Genomic DNA, 18,506 nt, shown 5'->3' with positions numbered 1-18,506 from the left:
TCAGCATCCGCGGAACCAGTAACAGCCGCTGGGCTGGGAGCTGCTGCGCTTAGTCGGAGAACCTCGATGGGCTCAGGTCTGACCCGAGCCGGTTGCCCGGGAAAGCCGGGCAGGGATGCTGGAGCAGTCAGTTTAACAGGAGTAACTTCCAGGAGTGCAGCGATGCGATTGCAAAGGTGGCTGTTTCTGTGTGCCCTCTGCCTTGGTGGAGTAAGGCACTCAGGATTGATGCCTTGTCAGCCAGTGCCCAGCCACCCCTGGCATCTCCCTTACGGAGCTGCAGTTTTATTTCTGTCTGTAGGGTAGAAATAACCTGGCCTGTGCTTCGAAGCACGTAGCAGATGCAGCTGCCAGGTCTAACCCTGATGCAGTGAGGATGCCCTAAGCGTGCGAAATCAGACGCCTTCCTCCCAGCCCCAAACCCAAGAGGAGATTACCGTAGCGTGCTGTGGAGAAGGGACGAAAAGCTTAGGGATTTCCTGCGACGGGAAGCTGGTGTTGCTGACGGAGGGCCCTTCGCAGTTCCTCTATCTCTTCACCGTGGGGGCAGACAGGAGCGTTCCTGTGTAAATCCCACGGAGCAGGGAGAGGCTGGAGGAGCAGTTGTGCATCCCAGTTCTGAGACTCAGACCTTCTTCCTCTGGCTTCGAACTGGTTCCTTAGCCAGAGACAGCTGCACATTCCAGGTGACGCTCTCAGTGCTTCTGCTTTTGTTTCCTCTAGAAGAGAGAGAGAAATAGAATTTTAAAAAATATTTAGAGGTTTACTTCCTGCTTTTGACCTACAAACAGAGTCACTATTTTTAAAAGAGAGCAAGTATTTTGTAAGACTGTGCAACTTCTCTGCACGTAGAGTCGCGCTCCTGTCTACTACCCTTTTGCCTTGTGATTCTTTAGTGTTATTTTTGTACAGTCTTGTTTTTTAAAAACTTTCTAAGTGGTTGAAAGAGGTAGTGATTGCTTAGTTTGGAGAAGGTAAGTGCTCCAAGTTTTTAAGTTATGTACAGTGCATCAACATTACATGGTACATTTTATTACATTTACAATTTCAATAAACTATACATACTTCAATTTCTTGGGTGCAAAATAGAATTTCAGGAGTTGGGCTGCATCTTTTTTTCAATGGAGTTGTACATAATAGGAGAAATGCCACACAGTTTCTAGACATCTGTCTTCCATTTACTAACCTGCTACTGAATGTCAATCCAGGGGACAGTTAGGAGGGTCATCCGTATGCATCCTCTGACTCTGTCCGTATGGATACATACAGAATTCATAGTATCGAGTGACAGTTTTTCCCTCTGTGTTTTCACCCGACTCTTCAGTGATTTCCTTTGGCACAGTTTCCTCCACGCTGATAACCACAGGAGATGCTTTTCGTGACCAAGAGTTAGTTATTGTTTGTTGCCGCCGGGGCCGCTCGGGTCGGGTGTCGGTGGGTGATGGTAGAAGAAAGAAAAGAGACTTCACTCATGTCTGGTCTTTTCAGGATGAATCCTCAAGTCATGAGTGTAACCAGCGCATGATTCTCCTTTATGGCGTTGGTAAGGAGCGCGACGAAGCGAGGCATCAGCTGAAGAAGATTACCAAAGACATCCTCAAAATTCTGAACAAGAAGAGCACTACTGAAACGGGCGGTAAGTGCTTCCACGCTGCAGCGGTACCCTGGAGCACAGACCACGGGAGCTGCCGGGACCTCAGTGGGTTGTCCGGAGCCGCGCGGGTTGGTACGGGTGATCCGCCGGGCTGCCCCGCGGCGGGGCCGGGACGGTGCGATCCACTGGGCTGCTCCATGGTGGGGCTGGGATGGGCTGGTGCAATCCACTGGGCTGCTCTATGGTGGGGCTGGGATGGGCTGGTGCGATCCACTGGGCTGCTCCATGGTGGGGCTGGGATGGGCTGGTGCAATCCACTGGGCTGCTCCATGGTGGGGCTGGGATGGACTGGTGCAATCCACTGGGCTGCTCCATGGTGGGGCTGGGATGGGCTGGTGCGATCCACTGGGCTGCTCCATGGTGGGGCTGGGATGGGCTGGTGCGATCCACTGGGCTGCTCCATGGCGGTGAGGGATGGCCGAGGGCCACTGTGCTTAGGAATCCCCATTTCCATTGAACCCTTGGCTGCCAGCGCTTGCGTCAAGCCAGAGCCTGGAACGGGAGATACCAGCCAGGGAGTGGTGCGTGTTCCGTACCTTCCTAGTAAAACTGTGGCTGGTTTTCAGTTTTTCTTGAGTGTCGCCTTTTTGCATCGGAATAACCTCGAAGTAGCTTTGATATTGTTACATCCCGTGGCATATGTTTGTCCCGAGTATAGTGGAAAACTGAGGCAAATAGGGTTTTATGTAATTATGAGTAAAACTTACTGAGATTTTTATTGTCTTTTAAATCAGTAATAATGCAAAACTACCTGGGCTCCATTGCATATAAAATGACCAAAATAATTTTTTATCTGTTAAGTTGGGGACGAAGGGCAAAAAGCCAGGAAGACCAAACAAGAGGCATTTCCAACCCTAGAGACCGTGTTCACGAAACTACAGCAACTGTCCTATTTTGATCAACATCAGGTGACATCTCAGGTAACTTCCCTTGTATAAAATCAGAACCTTTCACGTTCTGCTGTGGAGATACCAAATAGGAAGGAAATCCAGGGCTTTAGAAGTGGTTTGTGTATACCAAGGATTCTCAGTGCACTGCTTCTTCAAAGGCAAGAGAAGAAATGCTGCCTTGGTGTTCTAAAATACCTGCCTGAGTAGATATTTGAGGGTCTGTTTTGGTTTTTTTGGGGGGTTTTGTTTGTTTTGCAAGAAGGTCTCTGGATTGTTATAGATGTCATGATTTTTTAATGAAGAATTGTATATAAATTTTACATAAATTTCCCTTAACAGCATTATTTAGGGCTCTTTGGTAAATTAGGTACTCATTAACCAATCTCTTGCCTATGTACAAGACACGTTGCAGTACCTGTGTTTACGAAGGACAGTGAACTCTTCTGTGGTTTTGTGCAACAAACTGAGTGTGTCCCTTTGAGAAGCTGATGGATAATACAGTCTGTTCTTTTCTAGACATGAGAATTTATAGTCAGCCTTTACTGTTAAAAAGCTCTGTCAGTGGCTGACTGGAGAACAGAAATAATTTGTTTTAAATGACAAGCCTAGTTTTGGTTTATGCAAGGACTTGTAAGCGTGCAAATGTATCAGCATAGGATTCCATCGCTTTGCCAGGTGGGACTGGTTTTGAGTACATTTTAATAACCAGAGGCTAACATAAGAAACACAGTAAGAGGTACACGTTTGGTACTTAATTTATAAGACATCTTTGGGTCTGCACTTTTGCATGAATTTGTAACATGTTTTTTGAAGGATAACGTGTTATTAGTTACCTGAAAACCGTCAATTAAAAAAACACAGTGCAGTAAGATGGAAAGAAAAATGATTTTTGCCTCTTCTTTAAAGCCAAATACCTCGTAATAAGAATCAGTGTTGTAGATGTTAAGAACAGTTTGACTCTCAGCTGTAAAGCAGAACAGCATTTTCTGTGTTGTCAATTTTGAAAATAAAATGGCATTGCGACTGAGTTGCAGGATGGTAGAGCAATAGATGTGCACGATCTGTTAGTGCTTCTACCTGCAAAATGCTGCCACTTGCTATTACCACTTTAAAATAGGAGTTTTAGAGCACTAGTGTACCTGAGAAGCCCTCAGTCACCATATGACTTGTCAACATTTATTTTCACAGATCTCCAGTAACGTTCTCGAACAGATAACTAGTTTTGCCTCAGGAACATCGTATCATCTTCCCTTGGCTCACCACATACAGCTCATCTTTGATCTCATGGAGCCAGCACTCAATATCAATGGACTTCTAGACTTTGCAATACAGGTGAACAGAGTTCATTTTTTTGGGAGGTTATGTCAGGATAAAGCTGTGATATGTTTTCTGTAAAACCAGAAAAAAACAAGAACTGGACTGCAAATTCCCCTGATTTGCTGCCACGTGCTTTTATCTGTTTCAGTTTCCTGACCTCTGAAACAGAGTACCAGATACTTCCCCTTCACATCAATAGATGTATTTTTTTTTTAAATCTTTCAAAACCAATAAAATTCTGGATTCCTTTAGCACAGCGTATTTTGGGACAGGCTTCACTGCTTCAGACTGAACCATCGGATTACACAGCAAAGCATCTGAGTGCCAGCACTGCCATGTGTTTCTGAAGAGCAGTTCTGAGGGATGTTCCTTATACTTTAACAGATTATTTTGCTCCCTCTTTCCCCTGTTCTGTAGTGAGTAAGGAGTTTCATTTTCGTTTGCCGTATAGTTTTTCCGTAATGTTTTTTTTTGCACCTATATTACCCGTTTAACTCAGAAGTTACTTTCAGCTGGTTGTTTCTGCCTGTGCGTTTCCAGCTGCTGAACGAGCTGAGCGTGGTGGAGGCTGAGCTGCTGCTGAAGTCGTCCAGCCTGGCAGGGAGCTACACGACGGGGCTGTGCGTCTGCATCGTCGCCGTCCTGCGGCGTTACCACGCCTGCCTCATCCTCAACTCCGAGCAAACCGCTCAAGTCTTCGAAGGGTTCGTGGCAGCTACAATTTTCCAAGAAATGTTTTTGGTGTTCTCTCTTAGGCAAAAGGTGCCTTTGGGTTCAGGCAGTGAGATCCGCTGTCGCACTGCTGTCGGAAGGCTGGAAGTGAGCTCGGGTGAGGGCAGCGGGTGGCTCACCTCTGCCCTGCTCCCCACTGCTGGGGGCTGGTGGGACCTGCACACCGTGTAGCCCGGGAGGAGCGGGGCGTTGTGTATCTTGATTTCCTGCCCACTCGCCCCGTTCTGCCCCGGGCTCCCCGAGTGCCCCTGTGTCCTCCCTGAGGCGGGGCAAGGCACAGACTTCACAGGAGCCCCACCAGCCTGTAGGTGCAAGGGCTGGCATCGCGCTGCCCAGCTAGTGGTGGGGTTTATATGACATGTTGCAGTATGAGACACATTCTAAGGTGCGTTGGAATGAGCTCAGAACGGTTTTGGTTTTGCAGGTTGTGCGGGGTGGTAAAGCACGTCGTTAATCCCTCGGAGTGTTCCTCCCCAGAAAGGTGTATTTTAGCTTACCTCTACGATCTGTACGTGTCCTGCAGTCACCTGAGGAGCAAGTTTGGAGACCTCTTCAGGTGGGTGGTGCAGGATTTTTCTCCCCACTGCCCAGCCTGCAGATTGGCACAGGCTGCTGTGGTTTCAGTTTGCTTTGCTTTCCGTGGAAAACACGCCGCTGCTGTCGCTGCTTCGCCTTTCCTGATGCAATTCTGCCCGTGCCGAGCCCAGCAGCGGGTGGTCCTGAGCCTGTGAAGTCCTGGCGCTGGGTGGGCACCTGCTGTGGAGGAGCAGAGGCTGAGCCCCCCTGGCAGCGCTGGTGGGTAGCGGGCAGGCGTGGGGCGAGGGCAGCACGGGCTGTCGGCTGCCCTCCCTGCACACCTTTGCTTTCGCAGACAGTGACGCGACTGATTCGATTTCTGTCACGGCAGATTGGCCGTAAAACAGACCGTGTTGGGTGCAAAATAGCAAAATCTCAGCTGACACAGCTGTAATATTCTGTTAAATATTTCCTTTGATGTGGGGAAAGGCACAAACATGTTTGAGTTTGTGAAGTTTTATGATCAAATGTTCAGTTCCTTGATTTTTAAATTAAAAAAATATTTTAGGTGCCCATATGCTGTATTTTTGGCTCTTACTTTTAAAAGGGCAAGTGGAAACCTTTCAAATGCAAATCTGCATCTTGTGAGAGTCACAAACCGCTCCAGTTACTGTTTCCCTCCTGGTTTATATGCCTGGGTTTTGTTTGCTTATTTCAGATTTGTGGTTTTCATTTCATAGGGAGCAGGAAAAGCATTCTCAGTGATAATCTTAATATTTTAATAGGTTTTAAAGACATGGGAACAGTAGCATTTAATATGAGAAACAGAAAAGTCTTAGCTGCATGTTCATTTTCCTACTTAAAACCTAAAGTTCAGTAACACAATAAAAAATAACATTTTTCTTAATACTAACCTACGATAGCAAATTAAAACATCATCTAGTAACACAGAGATATTTAAGGTATTAAATCATATATTAAATATATGATATACAGCATTTGATTTGAAGCCCTTTTTCTCGGATAAATGGAGTTAGAAATTCTCTGAAAACTGGTAATAAAATTTATGTATACTTTTTTAAACAGCTGTGTATAATAATACTACACTCGTTTTCTTCTTGGTTTCCGTGCTACAACTGGAACAAAGCCAAAGCCAGTTGTCTGTATATGGCGACTGTTTAAGCTCCTTTTTGGCACGCTGCAAGTCCAGCTGTTTCTGTCTCTATGCCCATCTGAAGTGACAACAGAGCGCGGGTCGTAAATGTCCCAGTTCAGACTTACCTTCCGTGCGCTGCAGCGCGTCGCAAACGGCGTCCGTTACCGCCCGCCGTGTCGCTCGTGGCTGGGCTTTGCTAAGTGAGCGGCGTGTTTGGGGTCGGCGTGCGTAGGGTACTCAGTTGTGTTCACTAAACTTCCTTTTTTCAAGTCATTCCTTCACTTTTTTTTAAGATCTTATCTTGTGACCACTCCCCCAGCATTACTTCTCGTGCAAGGAGGGTTTCAGAGGCTGCCTTGCCCACACACCCAGTGTTGTATAGCTGGGGTTTGGACCTTTCTTTCTGCCAGCCGGGGGGCAAGCGTAGGTAGGTGCCGTGCCGACGGCGTGTCGGGACGTGTGTGTGCCCAGGGCGCGGGTGCGTGAGACCCCACTGGAATAGTGCCTGGTGTTTGAGGCGTGGGGTGTTGGTCTTCCACTAGTTGGTTTTCTTTCTTTGCTGTTACACTGGCTGTTAGAGCAAAGGGTTAACCTCGGGCATTACCTTTCTTGTGGATTAATTATCCTGCTGATGGCCTCTTCCTCCTGCTCTGGAGCATGCCAGTGAGGAGCAGTGGTGTGCAGGGGCTGCACAGCGACGGTGTCCCTGGAGGTGCCCTCCAAGCGCTGTGTCCGGGCGCTGCCTGGCACATCGTGCCCCTTCCTCAGGTCACACATGCTTTCCAGGCAGCACAGTGCTGCTTCTTGCTTTTCATCCTGGGGTCAGTGGAGTTCTGAAAAAATTCCAGAGGTTTCTCGTGTTTTAAGTTCATTTCAATTAATAGATTTGTTTCAGTAGTAAGGAAGTCTTTCCAGTTGGGATGATTAGTGACGTTTGTCCATACGAGTGTTGCTTCCTGCTGTGGTATCCAAGCAAACGTTGAGACAAATGCTCCTTCGAACACTTTTTGTGTGAAATTTGCATTCTTCACTAGCACCTTTTTTTTTTCTCCTGAAGAAGGCCAATAAACACGTTGGTATTCCTAACCTGGAACATCTCTTGACCTTTTGTCATAATTGTTAATGTCAAAACGTGACCTCTAAGTATCTTTTCTCTGTTTACTGCTTTAATCTTTCAGAAAGTTGTCTGTCATAAGAACATGTCACGCTGTTACCAAATGTAGAGTTTTTAATTTAGGTAAATGTTCTCATTTGTCCTTAATTCTTCTTACCACCGTGGCAGTTGGCTGTGTCACAGCACATGAAGAGGGGGAGCGGTGTTACGAAGCTCCGTTACAGGTCACTGTAGAGGCATCTGGTGCTCCAGGAAGTTACTGGTGGTAGGAATGAATGTGTGGTCCTTATCCAGCTGCTCACAATTTCAGTCACGGGAACGCCATAGAAGCAATTTGGAAACCTGAGACATTATTTGTAGGAAAACTTGAATGAAATTGATGTATCAGCCTTATTTTCTGGTGGATGCTCCTTATCAAAAATGAGTTTGAAAATGTGTACAGAACGGTAATCAAACCGGGATTTTCTCATCCCATGTGGAATGTTCAACAGTATTGCTGCAAAATCTGCTTGTGGCAACTCTCTCTTTTTGGTCCTCAGTAGTGCCTGTTCTAAGGTGAAGCAGACGATATACAGCAATGTTCAGCCTTCAAATTCCAATCTGCTGTGGGACCCGGAGTTCATGCTGGATTTTATCGAGAATCCATCTGCTCACAGCATTAACTACTCAATGCTGGGCAAGATCCTGAGCGATAACGCCGCCAACCGCTACAGCTTTGTCTGCAATGCGCTGATGAACGTGTGCATGGGGCACCAAGATGCAGGAAGGTGAGGCAGACCCTGCTGGAGGCGGAACTGGGGGCATTTTTACACGGTGTATATGAGGTTTCCTTTCACCTTTTTGGTTTGTGTCTTTTTTTTTTTTTTGCAGTCATTTTCCTTTATTACTCTTTCTGGTTGCTGCAAATTAATTAGAATCATAGAATGATTAGGGCTGGAAGGGACCTTCAAAGGTCATCTAGTCCAAGCCCCTTGCAAGGAACAGGGATATCTCCAACTAGATCAGGTTGCTCAGGGCCTCATCCAACCTGGCCTTGAACGTCTCCAGGGATGGAGCATCCACCACCTCTCTGGGCAACCTGTTCCAGTGTTCTACAACTCTCATGGTAAAAAATTTTTTCCTAATATCCAACCTGAATCCACCTCCCTCTATTTTAAAACCATTACCCCTTGTCCTATCACAATTAAGTTTCCTCTGAGTTGTTTCTTCAAATCAATCTGCATAATTAACAGAAGGGAGTAACGAGCAGGAAGTACTCACTGTAAGGCAGTCGGTGAGCTTTTTGTGTCGGCCGTGGTGCCGGTTCGGAGAGAACAGCTCAGGACAATCTTTGCTCATTAGAAACCTGTAAACAAGGGAAGGTTCTGCGTTGAGTCATTTCCTTCTTCGGATGCAATTGGTGTTTAATTTATCAAATTTGTTCATTATGAAATTCATTGTCATAGGTAATATCCACATTTTCTAATTTATTTTTTTTAAGGATTAAGAGTTTTATTGGATAGAAGCTACTAGAGTTCTAACAGCCGTTGGTTGTGGTTCAAGAGCAGCTTGGACCTCGTGGTGCACAGTTCAAGTCGATCTCCAACGATTCGAGTTTCGGATGAGCTCTGCACTTAACAGGTTGCCCAGCACTGTCTGACTGGGGTTGTCTTCTGACACCAGCTGGTGCTGGCTCCTGTTGCAGTCAGGGGGAGCTTTGTCCTGGTCCAGCGTGACACTTCTTGGCTCTTATGCCTCTGTTAGATCTTTCTAGATGATGCCAAGGTGCTGACAAGAAGTACAGTGAAGATCCCTTGCAGTAAAGGAACATAGGTGTCAGGGTTTTACACCAACAGTGTGTTTTCTTTCATAACTCAGATGTGCTTCTCTCAGTTGCTTCCTTCTTCCAGTGTGTAAACGTATAAACTCGACCTTCTTGTGCAGACGTAGCACTGAGTGTTGGATCTGTTTGACCCTGGTTTGCTGTTCTGCAGTCTGTGGTGCAGGGTGAAAGGGACACTGATTTGGGGATCTTACCTCTGCCCCCAGCACCTCTATTCCTCTTACACAATCAAAACCACCAGATCTTGGTGTTCTGTTTTGATTCTGTTCCAATTTTTATTAAGAAATTCTTGGTCTTGATAGGTCTAGCTAGGCCTAGGTGCAGCAGTGGCTGACAGTCTCTTTTAAGATTGCTGACAGATCATGAAAGTCAAGGAAATTTTTTTCTTCAAAACATGACACTTATCTTTTCTGATTGACTCCTGCCCTAAGTGTGTGCAGTTCCTGTACCTTTCTCCCTGTCTGCAGCGTGATGCCATCTCTGAAATGTCCAGAGCAGGTCCAGAGGAGGCCACAAAAATGGGCAGAGGGCTGAACCTCTCCTGTGAAAAGGGCTGAGAGGTGGGCTTGCTCAGCCTGAGGGAGAGGGGGCTCCAGAGAGACCCTCCTGTGGCCTTTCGCCATATAAAGGGGCTTATAAGAAAGATGGAGAGAGACTTTTTACCAGGACTTGTAGTGACAGGACAAGGAACAACAGTTCAAAACTGAAAGAGGGTAGATTTAGGTTGGGTATGGGGAAGAAATTCTTCCCTCTGAAAGTGGTGAGGCCCTGGCACAGGTTGCCCAGAGAAGCTGTGGCTGCCCCATCCCTGGCAGTGTTCTAGGCCAGGTTGGATGGGGCTTTGGGCAACCTGGTGTAGTGGAGGGTGTCCCTGCCCATGGCAGGGGGGTTGGAACTGGATGATCTTTGAGGTCCCTTCCAACCCAAACCGTTCTGTGATTCTACGAAACGTGGAGCATCCTCAGCAGAGCAGAGAGCTGAGAGGAAGCAGTTTTCTAAGAGCAACAAAGGGGAACATCTAAATGTAGACAAATTATTTTCACTGTGGAACAGAGGAAAAAAAAACCCTGCACTGAGATGAGTCAACTCTGCTCTGTTCTGCAAAATGTTACGTAACTCTGAACCCTACGCGGAATCACGCATTACACAGTGTGCAATCTATGGAGTAAAATTCGTTAATGCCGATGGATTTTGTGACTCTCCCCTCCCTCCTGCAGCAGCACTGGCCTGGCACGGGGCGGGGGGCTCCTGCAGCGAGGGGTCCCGGTGCCCCGGGGTGGGGGGTGTACACCACATGCACCACTCACCCGTGACGTTGTTGCCTGGGAGGGGATGGAGCTGCTGTTCGCGTGGCAGCGCAGAGAGGCCGGAGCGTGCCCGGCAGAGGGGCTGGCATCTGTCCCGGTGGGCTGTGGGCAGCAGGGCTTTGGGGGCTCCGTCCCTCTTGCTGGGCGGCTCCGCATGGGTAGGGAAGCTGGCAGGAGCACAGGCTGCACAGAGGAGGGTTTACTCCAAGTAAAGGCCCTACTCTGCTCTAGGTTGGATGGGTGCAAGTTATGGGGTACAAGTCCCATGCTGGTTTTTTTCCCAGATGCTCCAGTTGTCCTCAGCTTAGTAACACTGAGTTATATGTACAGTGGCATAATCACACTGGGACATAAACTTCCACGAGTAAGGATCACCTGTTCTTCTGCCAAGCACTGATCTGCTTTGACCTAAATATTTGTTGTTTACAAAATATCTTGCTTTTGTATTAGCTTTTCTCTTCTTTCCCAGGATTAACGACATAGCAAACCTTTGCGCAGAGCTGACGGCATGCTGCACGGTGCTCAGCTCCGAGTGGTTAGGGGTCGTGAAAGCTCTTTGCTGCTCTTCAAATCATGTCTGGGGTTTCAATGATCTGCTCTGCAGTGTGGATGTAAGTTCAGCACTGAAGCATCTATTAAACCTGTTTACCTGGGGCACGCTTAGAGGTGTAGTAAGTTTTCCATTCAATACAAAGTGCTGAGCAAAAATTTAGTCCTGTAACCATTTGAGTTTTCAAGGCTTTTAATGAGATTCCTGATTGATTTTTATTCTTTCCTACGTCTTCAGGGTTAATGTAGAGTTTGGACAGCGCTTAGAGTTTTCTCTTTATAGATTTTTTTTTTCTTTATTATAGAATATCAGAGGTACTCTTTGAAAGGAGCAGCCATGTCTATACTTTTTCTAAAATGCTGATGGATGTGCAAATAACTATACCTATTTTAAAGACCCTGTTTTGGTGTTGGCTCTTAGGTGTTAGAAGGGGTGGTATGCTTTGCTGTTCCTTACTCACTTGGTGTAAGTTACTACAGTCCTGGTAAAGTCAGCAGGATTATGGTGACTAATGTTACCCGATATCTGGCTCGATCATTTAGCTATAGTTTGGTTACATATGCCTTTAAGAACACATTGAAGCTGTGTACTTTGGGGACTTATTCTTATCCTGAAGCTAAGGAATGAGTATTGATGTTATCAGTTTTTATAGAATGATAGAATTTTCTCAAGTTTTTTTATTTCAAAGTTTGTAGTATTTAAAATAGGTGTTTGTTAAAATGAAGTTAAGAGCTATCAGTGTTTGCCATAAAATGTTTGGGAAATGCATTAAAATGCAGAGACAGATGCTTATGTGTAAACATTTTACTGTTTATTCTTATAGTTAATTCCTTAACAATCGTGGCAGTGATGTGTGCGCTGTCACGTGAAACTTTGCAATGTTTTTCCTTCCAGGTGAGCGACCTGTCGTTCCACGATTCCCTGGCCACTTTCATTGCGATACTGATTGCCCGGCAGTGCTTTTCTCTGGAAGATGTAGTCCAGCATGTTGCACTGCCTTCTCTTCTTGCAGCTGGTAAGAAAACACTAAGAGAAAAACTTACAGTTAAAAACTTCAGACTTCTTACGAAGTCTCCATTGATTTGGGTAAGTGTTGTGTTCTGAACCGCGCTCTGTGGAACGGCATTGCAGCGTGGGTGTCCCTGCAGCTCCCAGAAGGAGCAACGCCACCTTAGATCGGAGAACCCACGTGTGACAGGTGGTATCAGTTGCTGACAGCACACTGTCCCCTTCCTTTATGCAGCCCCATCTTCTGCTCCTGACTCCTTTCTGCTCTGTGCCATGTGCTCAGATGTCTGCCAGGTCTGCTCAGGTTGTGCGTTTCCTTCTGGCATCAGTCTGCCGTTGGCATTTTCCTTCTGACCTCATCATCTGTGCCTCCAGCCCTGGAGTGCTGTAGCTGTGGTCCTCTTTGGCCACTTCACACATTTCTTTTCACTTTCTGCATAGATTTTTGTTTCTTATTTCTGTTTTGACAGTGAAAAGCCATTTTAACTGTGTATTCTTTTCTGCCATTGATGACGTCTCCTGCTTACTAAAAATCATACTGTCCTTTCCTGGTTTTAATGGCTCAAGCCATAAATACGGATTCCTGTTGAGGAAATTATTGTATTCCTATTTAAAATGGGGCTGTGAGGTAGCACGTTTCCAGGCCTGCTGCCGGGACTTGTGAGGTGCTGGACAGATGCCTTATGTCCATGTTCCATCTTCCATAGCCTGTGGAGATCCGGATGCCGAGCCTGGGGCGAGGATGACCTGTCGGCTTCTCCTGCACCTCTTCAGGACACCCCAGGTCTGCCTGTTTCCCCAGGGAACAGGTAAGCTGCCTGCTGCCTTTTATTTCAGAAAGTGAACCCAGATGGTTTTTGATGGCTTCAGATTTCATGGGTGAAAATACCCATAGTGCAAGAAGAACTGGTAGCCTGTTTGAAATTACAGATGTTCCACTAGTGGAAAGTTGATACGTACTATTCTTACTTGTATTGGAAATGTTTTATATGGATGTAAAACTGTAGAAGTTTGCTGAAACTTATTCATTATCAACCCCTGGCCACCCAGGTGTGACATAGTGTTGACATAAAAGTCAGCCATATTAATATTTCATCTTAAAAAAGAAAATTAAGTTTTAACGCAACATCTGTGTACGCTTCAGGGAAGAGGAATACATTTAGAGGAACTGTTCTGTCCTGATAGTTCTCATTTTGTTTTGGAATTTCAGTGAAACAGTCATGTGAGCCTGGTACCTATTAATGTTGGGTTTGTGCCAGCGCTGCTGTTGGCAATGTCGTACGTGTCACAATGCCCACCTTCCTTCGTGCCAAGTACTGTCCGGGCAGTGGCGGCTCCTGTAGTGGGTCATCTCACCGTGATACACAAACTATAGGGATACACATCGTGCAGTTTGGTAGCTTTGCATGTAAATTGAAATTAAATGTGATTTCAAATAGGGTATAATGAAGCGTTTAGTCCAACAGAAGAAACGTGAAGAAATTAGTTCTCAGAATATATTAATGTAGTTCTCTTCCCTTTTAAATTTGAATATTCTGTGGTCTGACCTGTGTGTGTTTGCCACAGACCAAAAGAAGAAGGGAAAAGGCACAGAACAAGCACCTCACAATTAAAAGGAAACAAGCCTGCAAGTAACCTGTGTTCTGACTTACAAGTATTTCGTCAGATTTGATGACAAGACTATTTCTATGGGAAAATGAAATTGAAAGAAAAAAAAAAATTCAGCTCTTAAGTGGTGTCAAATTCTTCCATCTAAAAGTAATATTAATCTCTTTTTTGACCAGAAATTAATGAGCTTTTGTTGCATACTTGGAGCAAAACAAGTAAGAGCCGTGAAGAATACCGAGTAGCAGAAATACGTTACGTGGTCCCAGGCTTTCCTAGAGATAAACGTCGATTTCGATGAAAAGGAAAAATCGTGTCTGAACTCTAAACATCAAACAAAACGTGACCACACTGCAGTCTTTTCGTACATACAGCTCAGTTAACTGCCTTAGAATTCTAGGGTGGTAGATTCGTCCTTCCTTTCTCCCTTCCTGTCTTTCAGTCTGTTTATCTTCTCCTTCAGGTTGGCAGCAGCACTCACTGGCTCCTGCACTCTGCTTCTGAGCTGCAGAATGAGGCTTACCTGTGCAGCAGGCATTGCTCTTAATCAGTCTGCCTCATTTGTTACGAAGACTAGGTGAGGGAGGTGGTTTCCTAAATTTGGGAAGTCAAAACCAAACTGCACTTCAGTGTCTCATTGTGGTTAAATTCACTGTTTACACGGAACGGACACGGTGAAATGACAAGCTCCTTTTTCTAGTCGCAGATCGTAGCTTATTTTGATCTTAATACATCATAACCCTGTGTCCCAGTTAATTTTAATGACTTACCTGCTGGTCTTCAGTTTTAATTTCAGAAAGTTCAGCTCTTCATTCTGTTATTGTGCTTCTGTAGCTATTCTAGGCGAGAAAGACTTTTGTACAGAGGAAATTTTAGTTGGTAAATAACAACCATTTTCTACAAGATTTACTCTTCTTTCCTTAGAGAAGTTATTTCCTGGAATTCGTTCTTCTTGTGATCGTCACCTCTTGGCTGCTGCTCACAACAGTATAGAAGTGGGAGCTGTGTTTGCAGTCTTAAAAGCAATTTTGATGCTTGGTAAGATTATGCAGAGTCGCGTGTAACGTTTTTCTTCTAGCATTTGGGTAAAAACCACATTGTGCTAGTTGACTTGCCTGGGAATGCTCGAGGGAAAGGAAAACTCTGACGACAGGAGAAAAATGTGGATGCTCTCCGTGCTTCCGTGGCATGTGAGTGGCATTCCCCCCGAGGTCAAGAGACAGAATTTTTCTCCGGTGAGTCAGCCCCGTCTGATGAGGCTTTAAGCAGATGTGACTTTTTCACATTTTGACCCCTACCCTCACCATCACGTCCCAGTACATTTCAAACTCAGGCGAGTCCCTCTCAAATATGGAGAGGAAATACAGTCCCAGATAATTTTTCCCACCTTTTTCTGTGTTTTACCACAAATTTCGTGTGTCTGTCATTGTGGAAGCTGCAAAAGAATCACTGCTAAGCAGCTCCCCGCGAACAACGAGTGTTTTATTTTTCCAAACAAATAACTGCCTCAGAGCTTTGGTTTGGCTGAAGTTCAGTTACAGTTCTTGTGAGCTCTGGGGATGTGTATTTTTGGAGCTAAGTAAATGTCCAGTTAAACAAGCAACATCTTCTAGATGTGGCCATACCCACAGAGGTGTACCTCCAGCTAGAGTGCGTTTGTTGGCCGATGTCTCAGAACTGTCTCGAAAACCCCATGATCCTTAATGATGGGACGATATTGGGAAAGATGGTAGCTATCCAGGATGGACTGATGACTTTGAAATACATTTATGGCCATTATCTCTGTCTTTTTGCTAGCCAGGGTGCTGAGATTTGCCATTTTTCATTAGTGGTGTGTAGTGTGAACAGCTGTTGTTCCATCCCTGCGCAGGGATGCTGTTTGGATAGGTCTGGTGCACGGTGATGTGACGGAAGATTCGGACACACGGTTTATTTGTGCCTTCACTGCAGCACGTCTCCTCCTACACTCCAAATATTCTGTTTGGAGATGTCTCTTGTTGGCACTCTGCATTAGTTATTAAAAACTGTACTTGATTTGCTGAGGAAAAGCATCAGATCAATGATAGCTGAGGAAGCTTTGTGAGTAGAAATCAATGTTAGAAAAAATAATCTCTACTCACAACGGAAGAGTCAACTGCTCTAGGGTGTCTTAAATATCTTCACAAGTTCTATCAAAGCATTCTGGGATGGCTTCAGCTTCATGCATGGCTTGGTATCGGTCTGTTTGTTGTATCGTTTGCCTGTCAGGTTCTTGCCTCTTGTCCTTTGCGGTGCAGAGCTGGGGCTGATGTGTAGCACTCACCAGACGCGTGGGTGCAGGAGGGAGCAGGTGGGTGGTTTGCTGCTCCTGTCTGCTCCCATGTGTTGGGCAGAGGTGTCCGTCAGCCCGTTTCCCATGCCCTGCGTGTGACCGTGGGTTCTGCAGGGCTCCGTGTCTGCGTGTGACCGTGGGTTCTGCAGGGCTCCGTGTCTGCACATGGCCCTGGGTTCTGCAGGGCTCCGTGTCTGCGTGTGACCGTGGGTTCTGCAGGGCTCCGTGTCTGCACGTGACCGTGGGTTCTGCAGGGCTCCGTGTCTGCGTGTGACCGTGGGTTCTGCAGGGCTCCGTGTCTGCGTGTGACCGTGGGTTCTGCAGGGCTTCACGTCTCCACTCACCCAGCCCTTGGGCCAGCGAGACGGGCGTTTCCGGGTTTGCCTGGCTTTGGGGGAACAGCGGGATTCCGACTGCTTTCACATCTCGGAGCCTGTTCTACTCTTCCGCTGTTGCGCTACTTACACATCATTTCTGCTCGGTCTCACGAGTGACAGCACCGGTGAGTCGGTCTCTCCGCTCTCTAAGGAGCTGGTTCCCGGTGCCGCCGTGGGCCGTGCGGAGGAGGCCGGGCGGGAGCGTGGCTGCGGTGCCGGTGAGCGTGCCGGGCCGGCCGTGCGGAGCTGTGTGTCGGGGATGGAGCTGCCCGGTCGGTCATGGCCACGGCTGCCGGCCCCGGGGCGCACCGCCGGGGTACGGGCTGGTCTGTCGCAGGCACTCGGGGCTCTGCTTTCAAGTACAAGTTCAATCGTGTTAAAAAAAGGGTTGTATGCTGTTTGGTTAGGAGTAACTTTAAAGCAGCACTAACCAGGGTGTGGGCAGAGGCACTGGCTGCTTTTCTTAGCAGTAACTCTACTAAACCCTATTTTTTTTTATTTTTTGTCCAGGGAACACAGTACCAGGGAACACAGTAGCAGCGATGGGAGAAGGGAGCGCACAGGTGGACCCAGTGCACAATAGTGTTTCGAGCACTCTGTGCAAATGTGTCGTAATCTGAGGATGTGGCCACAGCTGCTGAAAGGCTGGCAGTCTCCTTGGTGTGGTAGTTGGAAATGTTTTGCTGGTAGTTGTAGGTTTTAGTGGAAAATCCGAGTGTGTGCGTGTAACCAGAGGCCATGGTGTGAACATGTGTGTCTTTGAAGGAACAGATGTTCCATGTGGCTGAAGCAAGCTGTTTGGCCATGTCACGTCATGTTAGTTGTTGATCTTGATAGTAAGCTGAGGGGATTTTTAAGGGACAACTGTCCTGTGTGGTGCATCAGTTAAGATCCACAGGAGTTCCTGCTGGCTTAAGACATTAGGCTGTGGTAGCCCACTTCTCATGCAGGCTGTTGTCATGCGTGCTCCTGGATGGCCTTGCAGGCTCCAGGGTGTTATCACATGCAGCAGTTTGTGTGGTTTTCCCCGCTACTACACTCTGTAGTCATATCTTCTTCCTTGTCCAAGGTTTCAGGCCCGTGAACATGTACAACGTGAACTGCTACAGGTCCAATTTTTTTTTTTGCTTGCTGTCCAAAGTATTTTTCCTTCGTTCTCCAGTCACCACTGTTGGTTTCAGGTAGATGGCGGTTGTAGATCTGTGCTGATGCCTTGCAGAGAGGAGGGGCTCACCGGTGTTTGCCAGGCTCCCTCGGTGTGCTCTGCCCTTTCCCATTCCCAGGAAGATCAGTCTCTCTTGTCAAGAAGTTCATAGTAAGGTGGGCCAAGGGGCCACCGCTCCAAACTTGTCTCTCGATCTATGGAGTGTTAATAAATCAAAGTGAGATGACTTGGAAAAGGGACATCTGAGAAGAGTGAGTCACCCAGCTCTTCCTTATCTGCCAAAGCGATTCCATGCGCTCACAGACCTTTTCCTGTTGAGCACGTGGTGGCTTTATTTGTGTTTGATTTGTATCAACCTTTTCCTCCTTCTGAAATACCCATTTAAAAGGTGCTCTACAGAACGAAGCAAGTGGACCACACTTTGAACATGGTGATTTTCCGAGTCGGTCGGTGCTGCCCTTTCAATGCACCTTCCTCACTGTCGCCGTACTCCTCAGCCGTACCTCTGAAGATGTCGCGCGGTGGGTCAGCGGTCTGGGGGCACGGGGGCTTGGGTAGAAGCTCACCCTGTGCTTTTGTGCTTCTGCTGTCCAGGCGATGCCGAAATCGGCAGCAACAATGTCAGCTCCTTGAAGAGCGAAGACTTTCATGTGAGAGGCTTACTAGATGAACTCAATGAGGATGAAATCTGGGGTTCCTCTTTGAAATCATGTGGAAAAGCTGTTTCCATAGAAACTGCAAGTTTAAGCGAGTACGCTAGATACGTGCTGAGAACAATTTGCCAGCAGGTAATCTTCAAAACTACTCTTCTGTCTTCGTTTGGAGAAACAATGTTGGTTTTTTTGAAAAGCAGCAGGTATTTTGGTGCAAAATGACTGTTGAGGTCAAGTCAGTATTTGAGTTCTGTTTGGGTTTCCTCGTTTGGACCATTTATGCACTGAGTAGTATGTTACTGGGAGGAAAAAATGGCTTTAGTTAGTTG

General features: G+C 46.6%; 1 protein-coding gene across 5 annotated transcripts in view; it reads left to right on the top strand.

The window, feature by feature from the left end:
* MED12L (mediator complex subunit 12L) overlaps nt 1–18,506 on the top strand; it is a 140,306-nt gene that overhangs the window by 93,570 nt on the left and 28,230 nt on the right. For all 5 annotated transcript variants that reach the window (XM_086618187.1, XM_086618186.1, XM_086618184.1 and 2 more), the window contains 11 exons: nt 1,489–1,636; nt 2,456–2,574; nt 3,733–3,876; nt 4,402–4,565; nt 5,018–5,149; nt 7,919–8,146; nt 10,978–11,119; nt 11,953–12,073; nt 12,774–12,875; nt 14,596–14,709; nt 18,119–18,312. In XM_086618187.1, the coding sequence (XP_086474313.1) occupies nt 1,489–1,636; nt 2,456–2,574; nt 3,733–3,876; nt 4,402–4,565; nt 5,018–5,149; nt 7,919–8,146; nt 10,978–11,119; nt 11,953–12,073; nt 12,774–12,875; nt 14,596–14,709; nt 18,119–18,312 (1,608 nt within the window). The remainder of the gene's footprint in view (nt 1–1,488; nt 1,637–2,455; nt 2,575–3,732; nt 3,877–4,401; nt 4,566–5,017; nt 5,150–7,918; nt 8,147–10,977; nt 11,120–11,952; nt 12,074–12,773; nt 12,876–14,595; nt 14,710–18,118; nt 18,313–18,506) is intronic.

This window comes from Tauraco erythrolophus, chromosome 11 (genome assembly GCF_009769465.1).
Source record: "Tauraco erythrolophus isolate bTauEry1 chromosome 11, bTauEry1.pri, whole genome shotgun sequence".
NCBI lineage: Eukaryota > Metazoa > Chordata > Aves > Musophagiformes > Musophagidae > Tauraco > Tauraco erythrolophus.
This window is presented reverse-complemented; position numbering and strand designations above follow the sequence as displayed.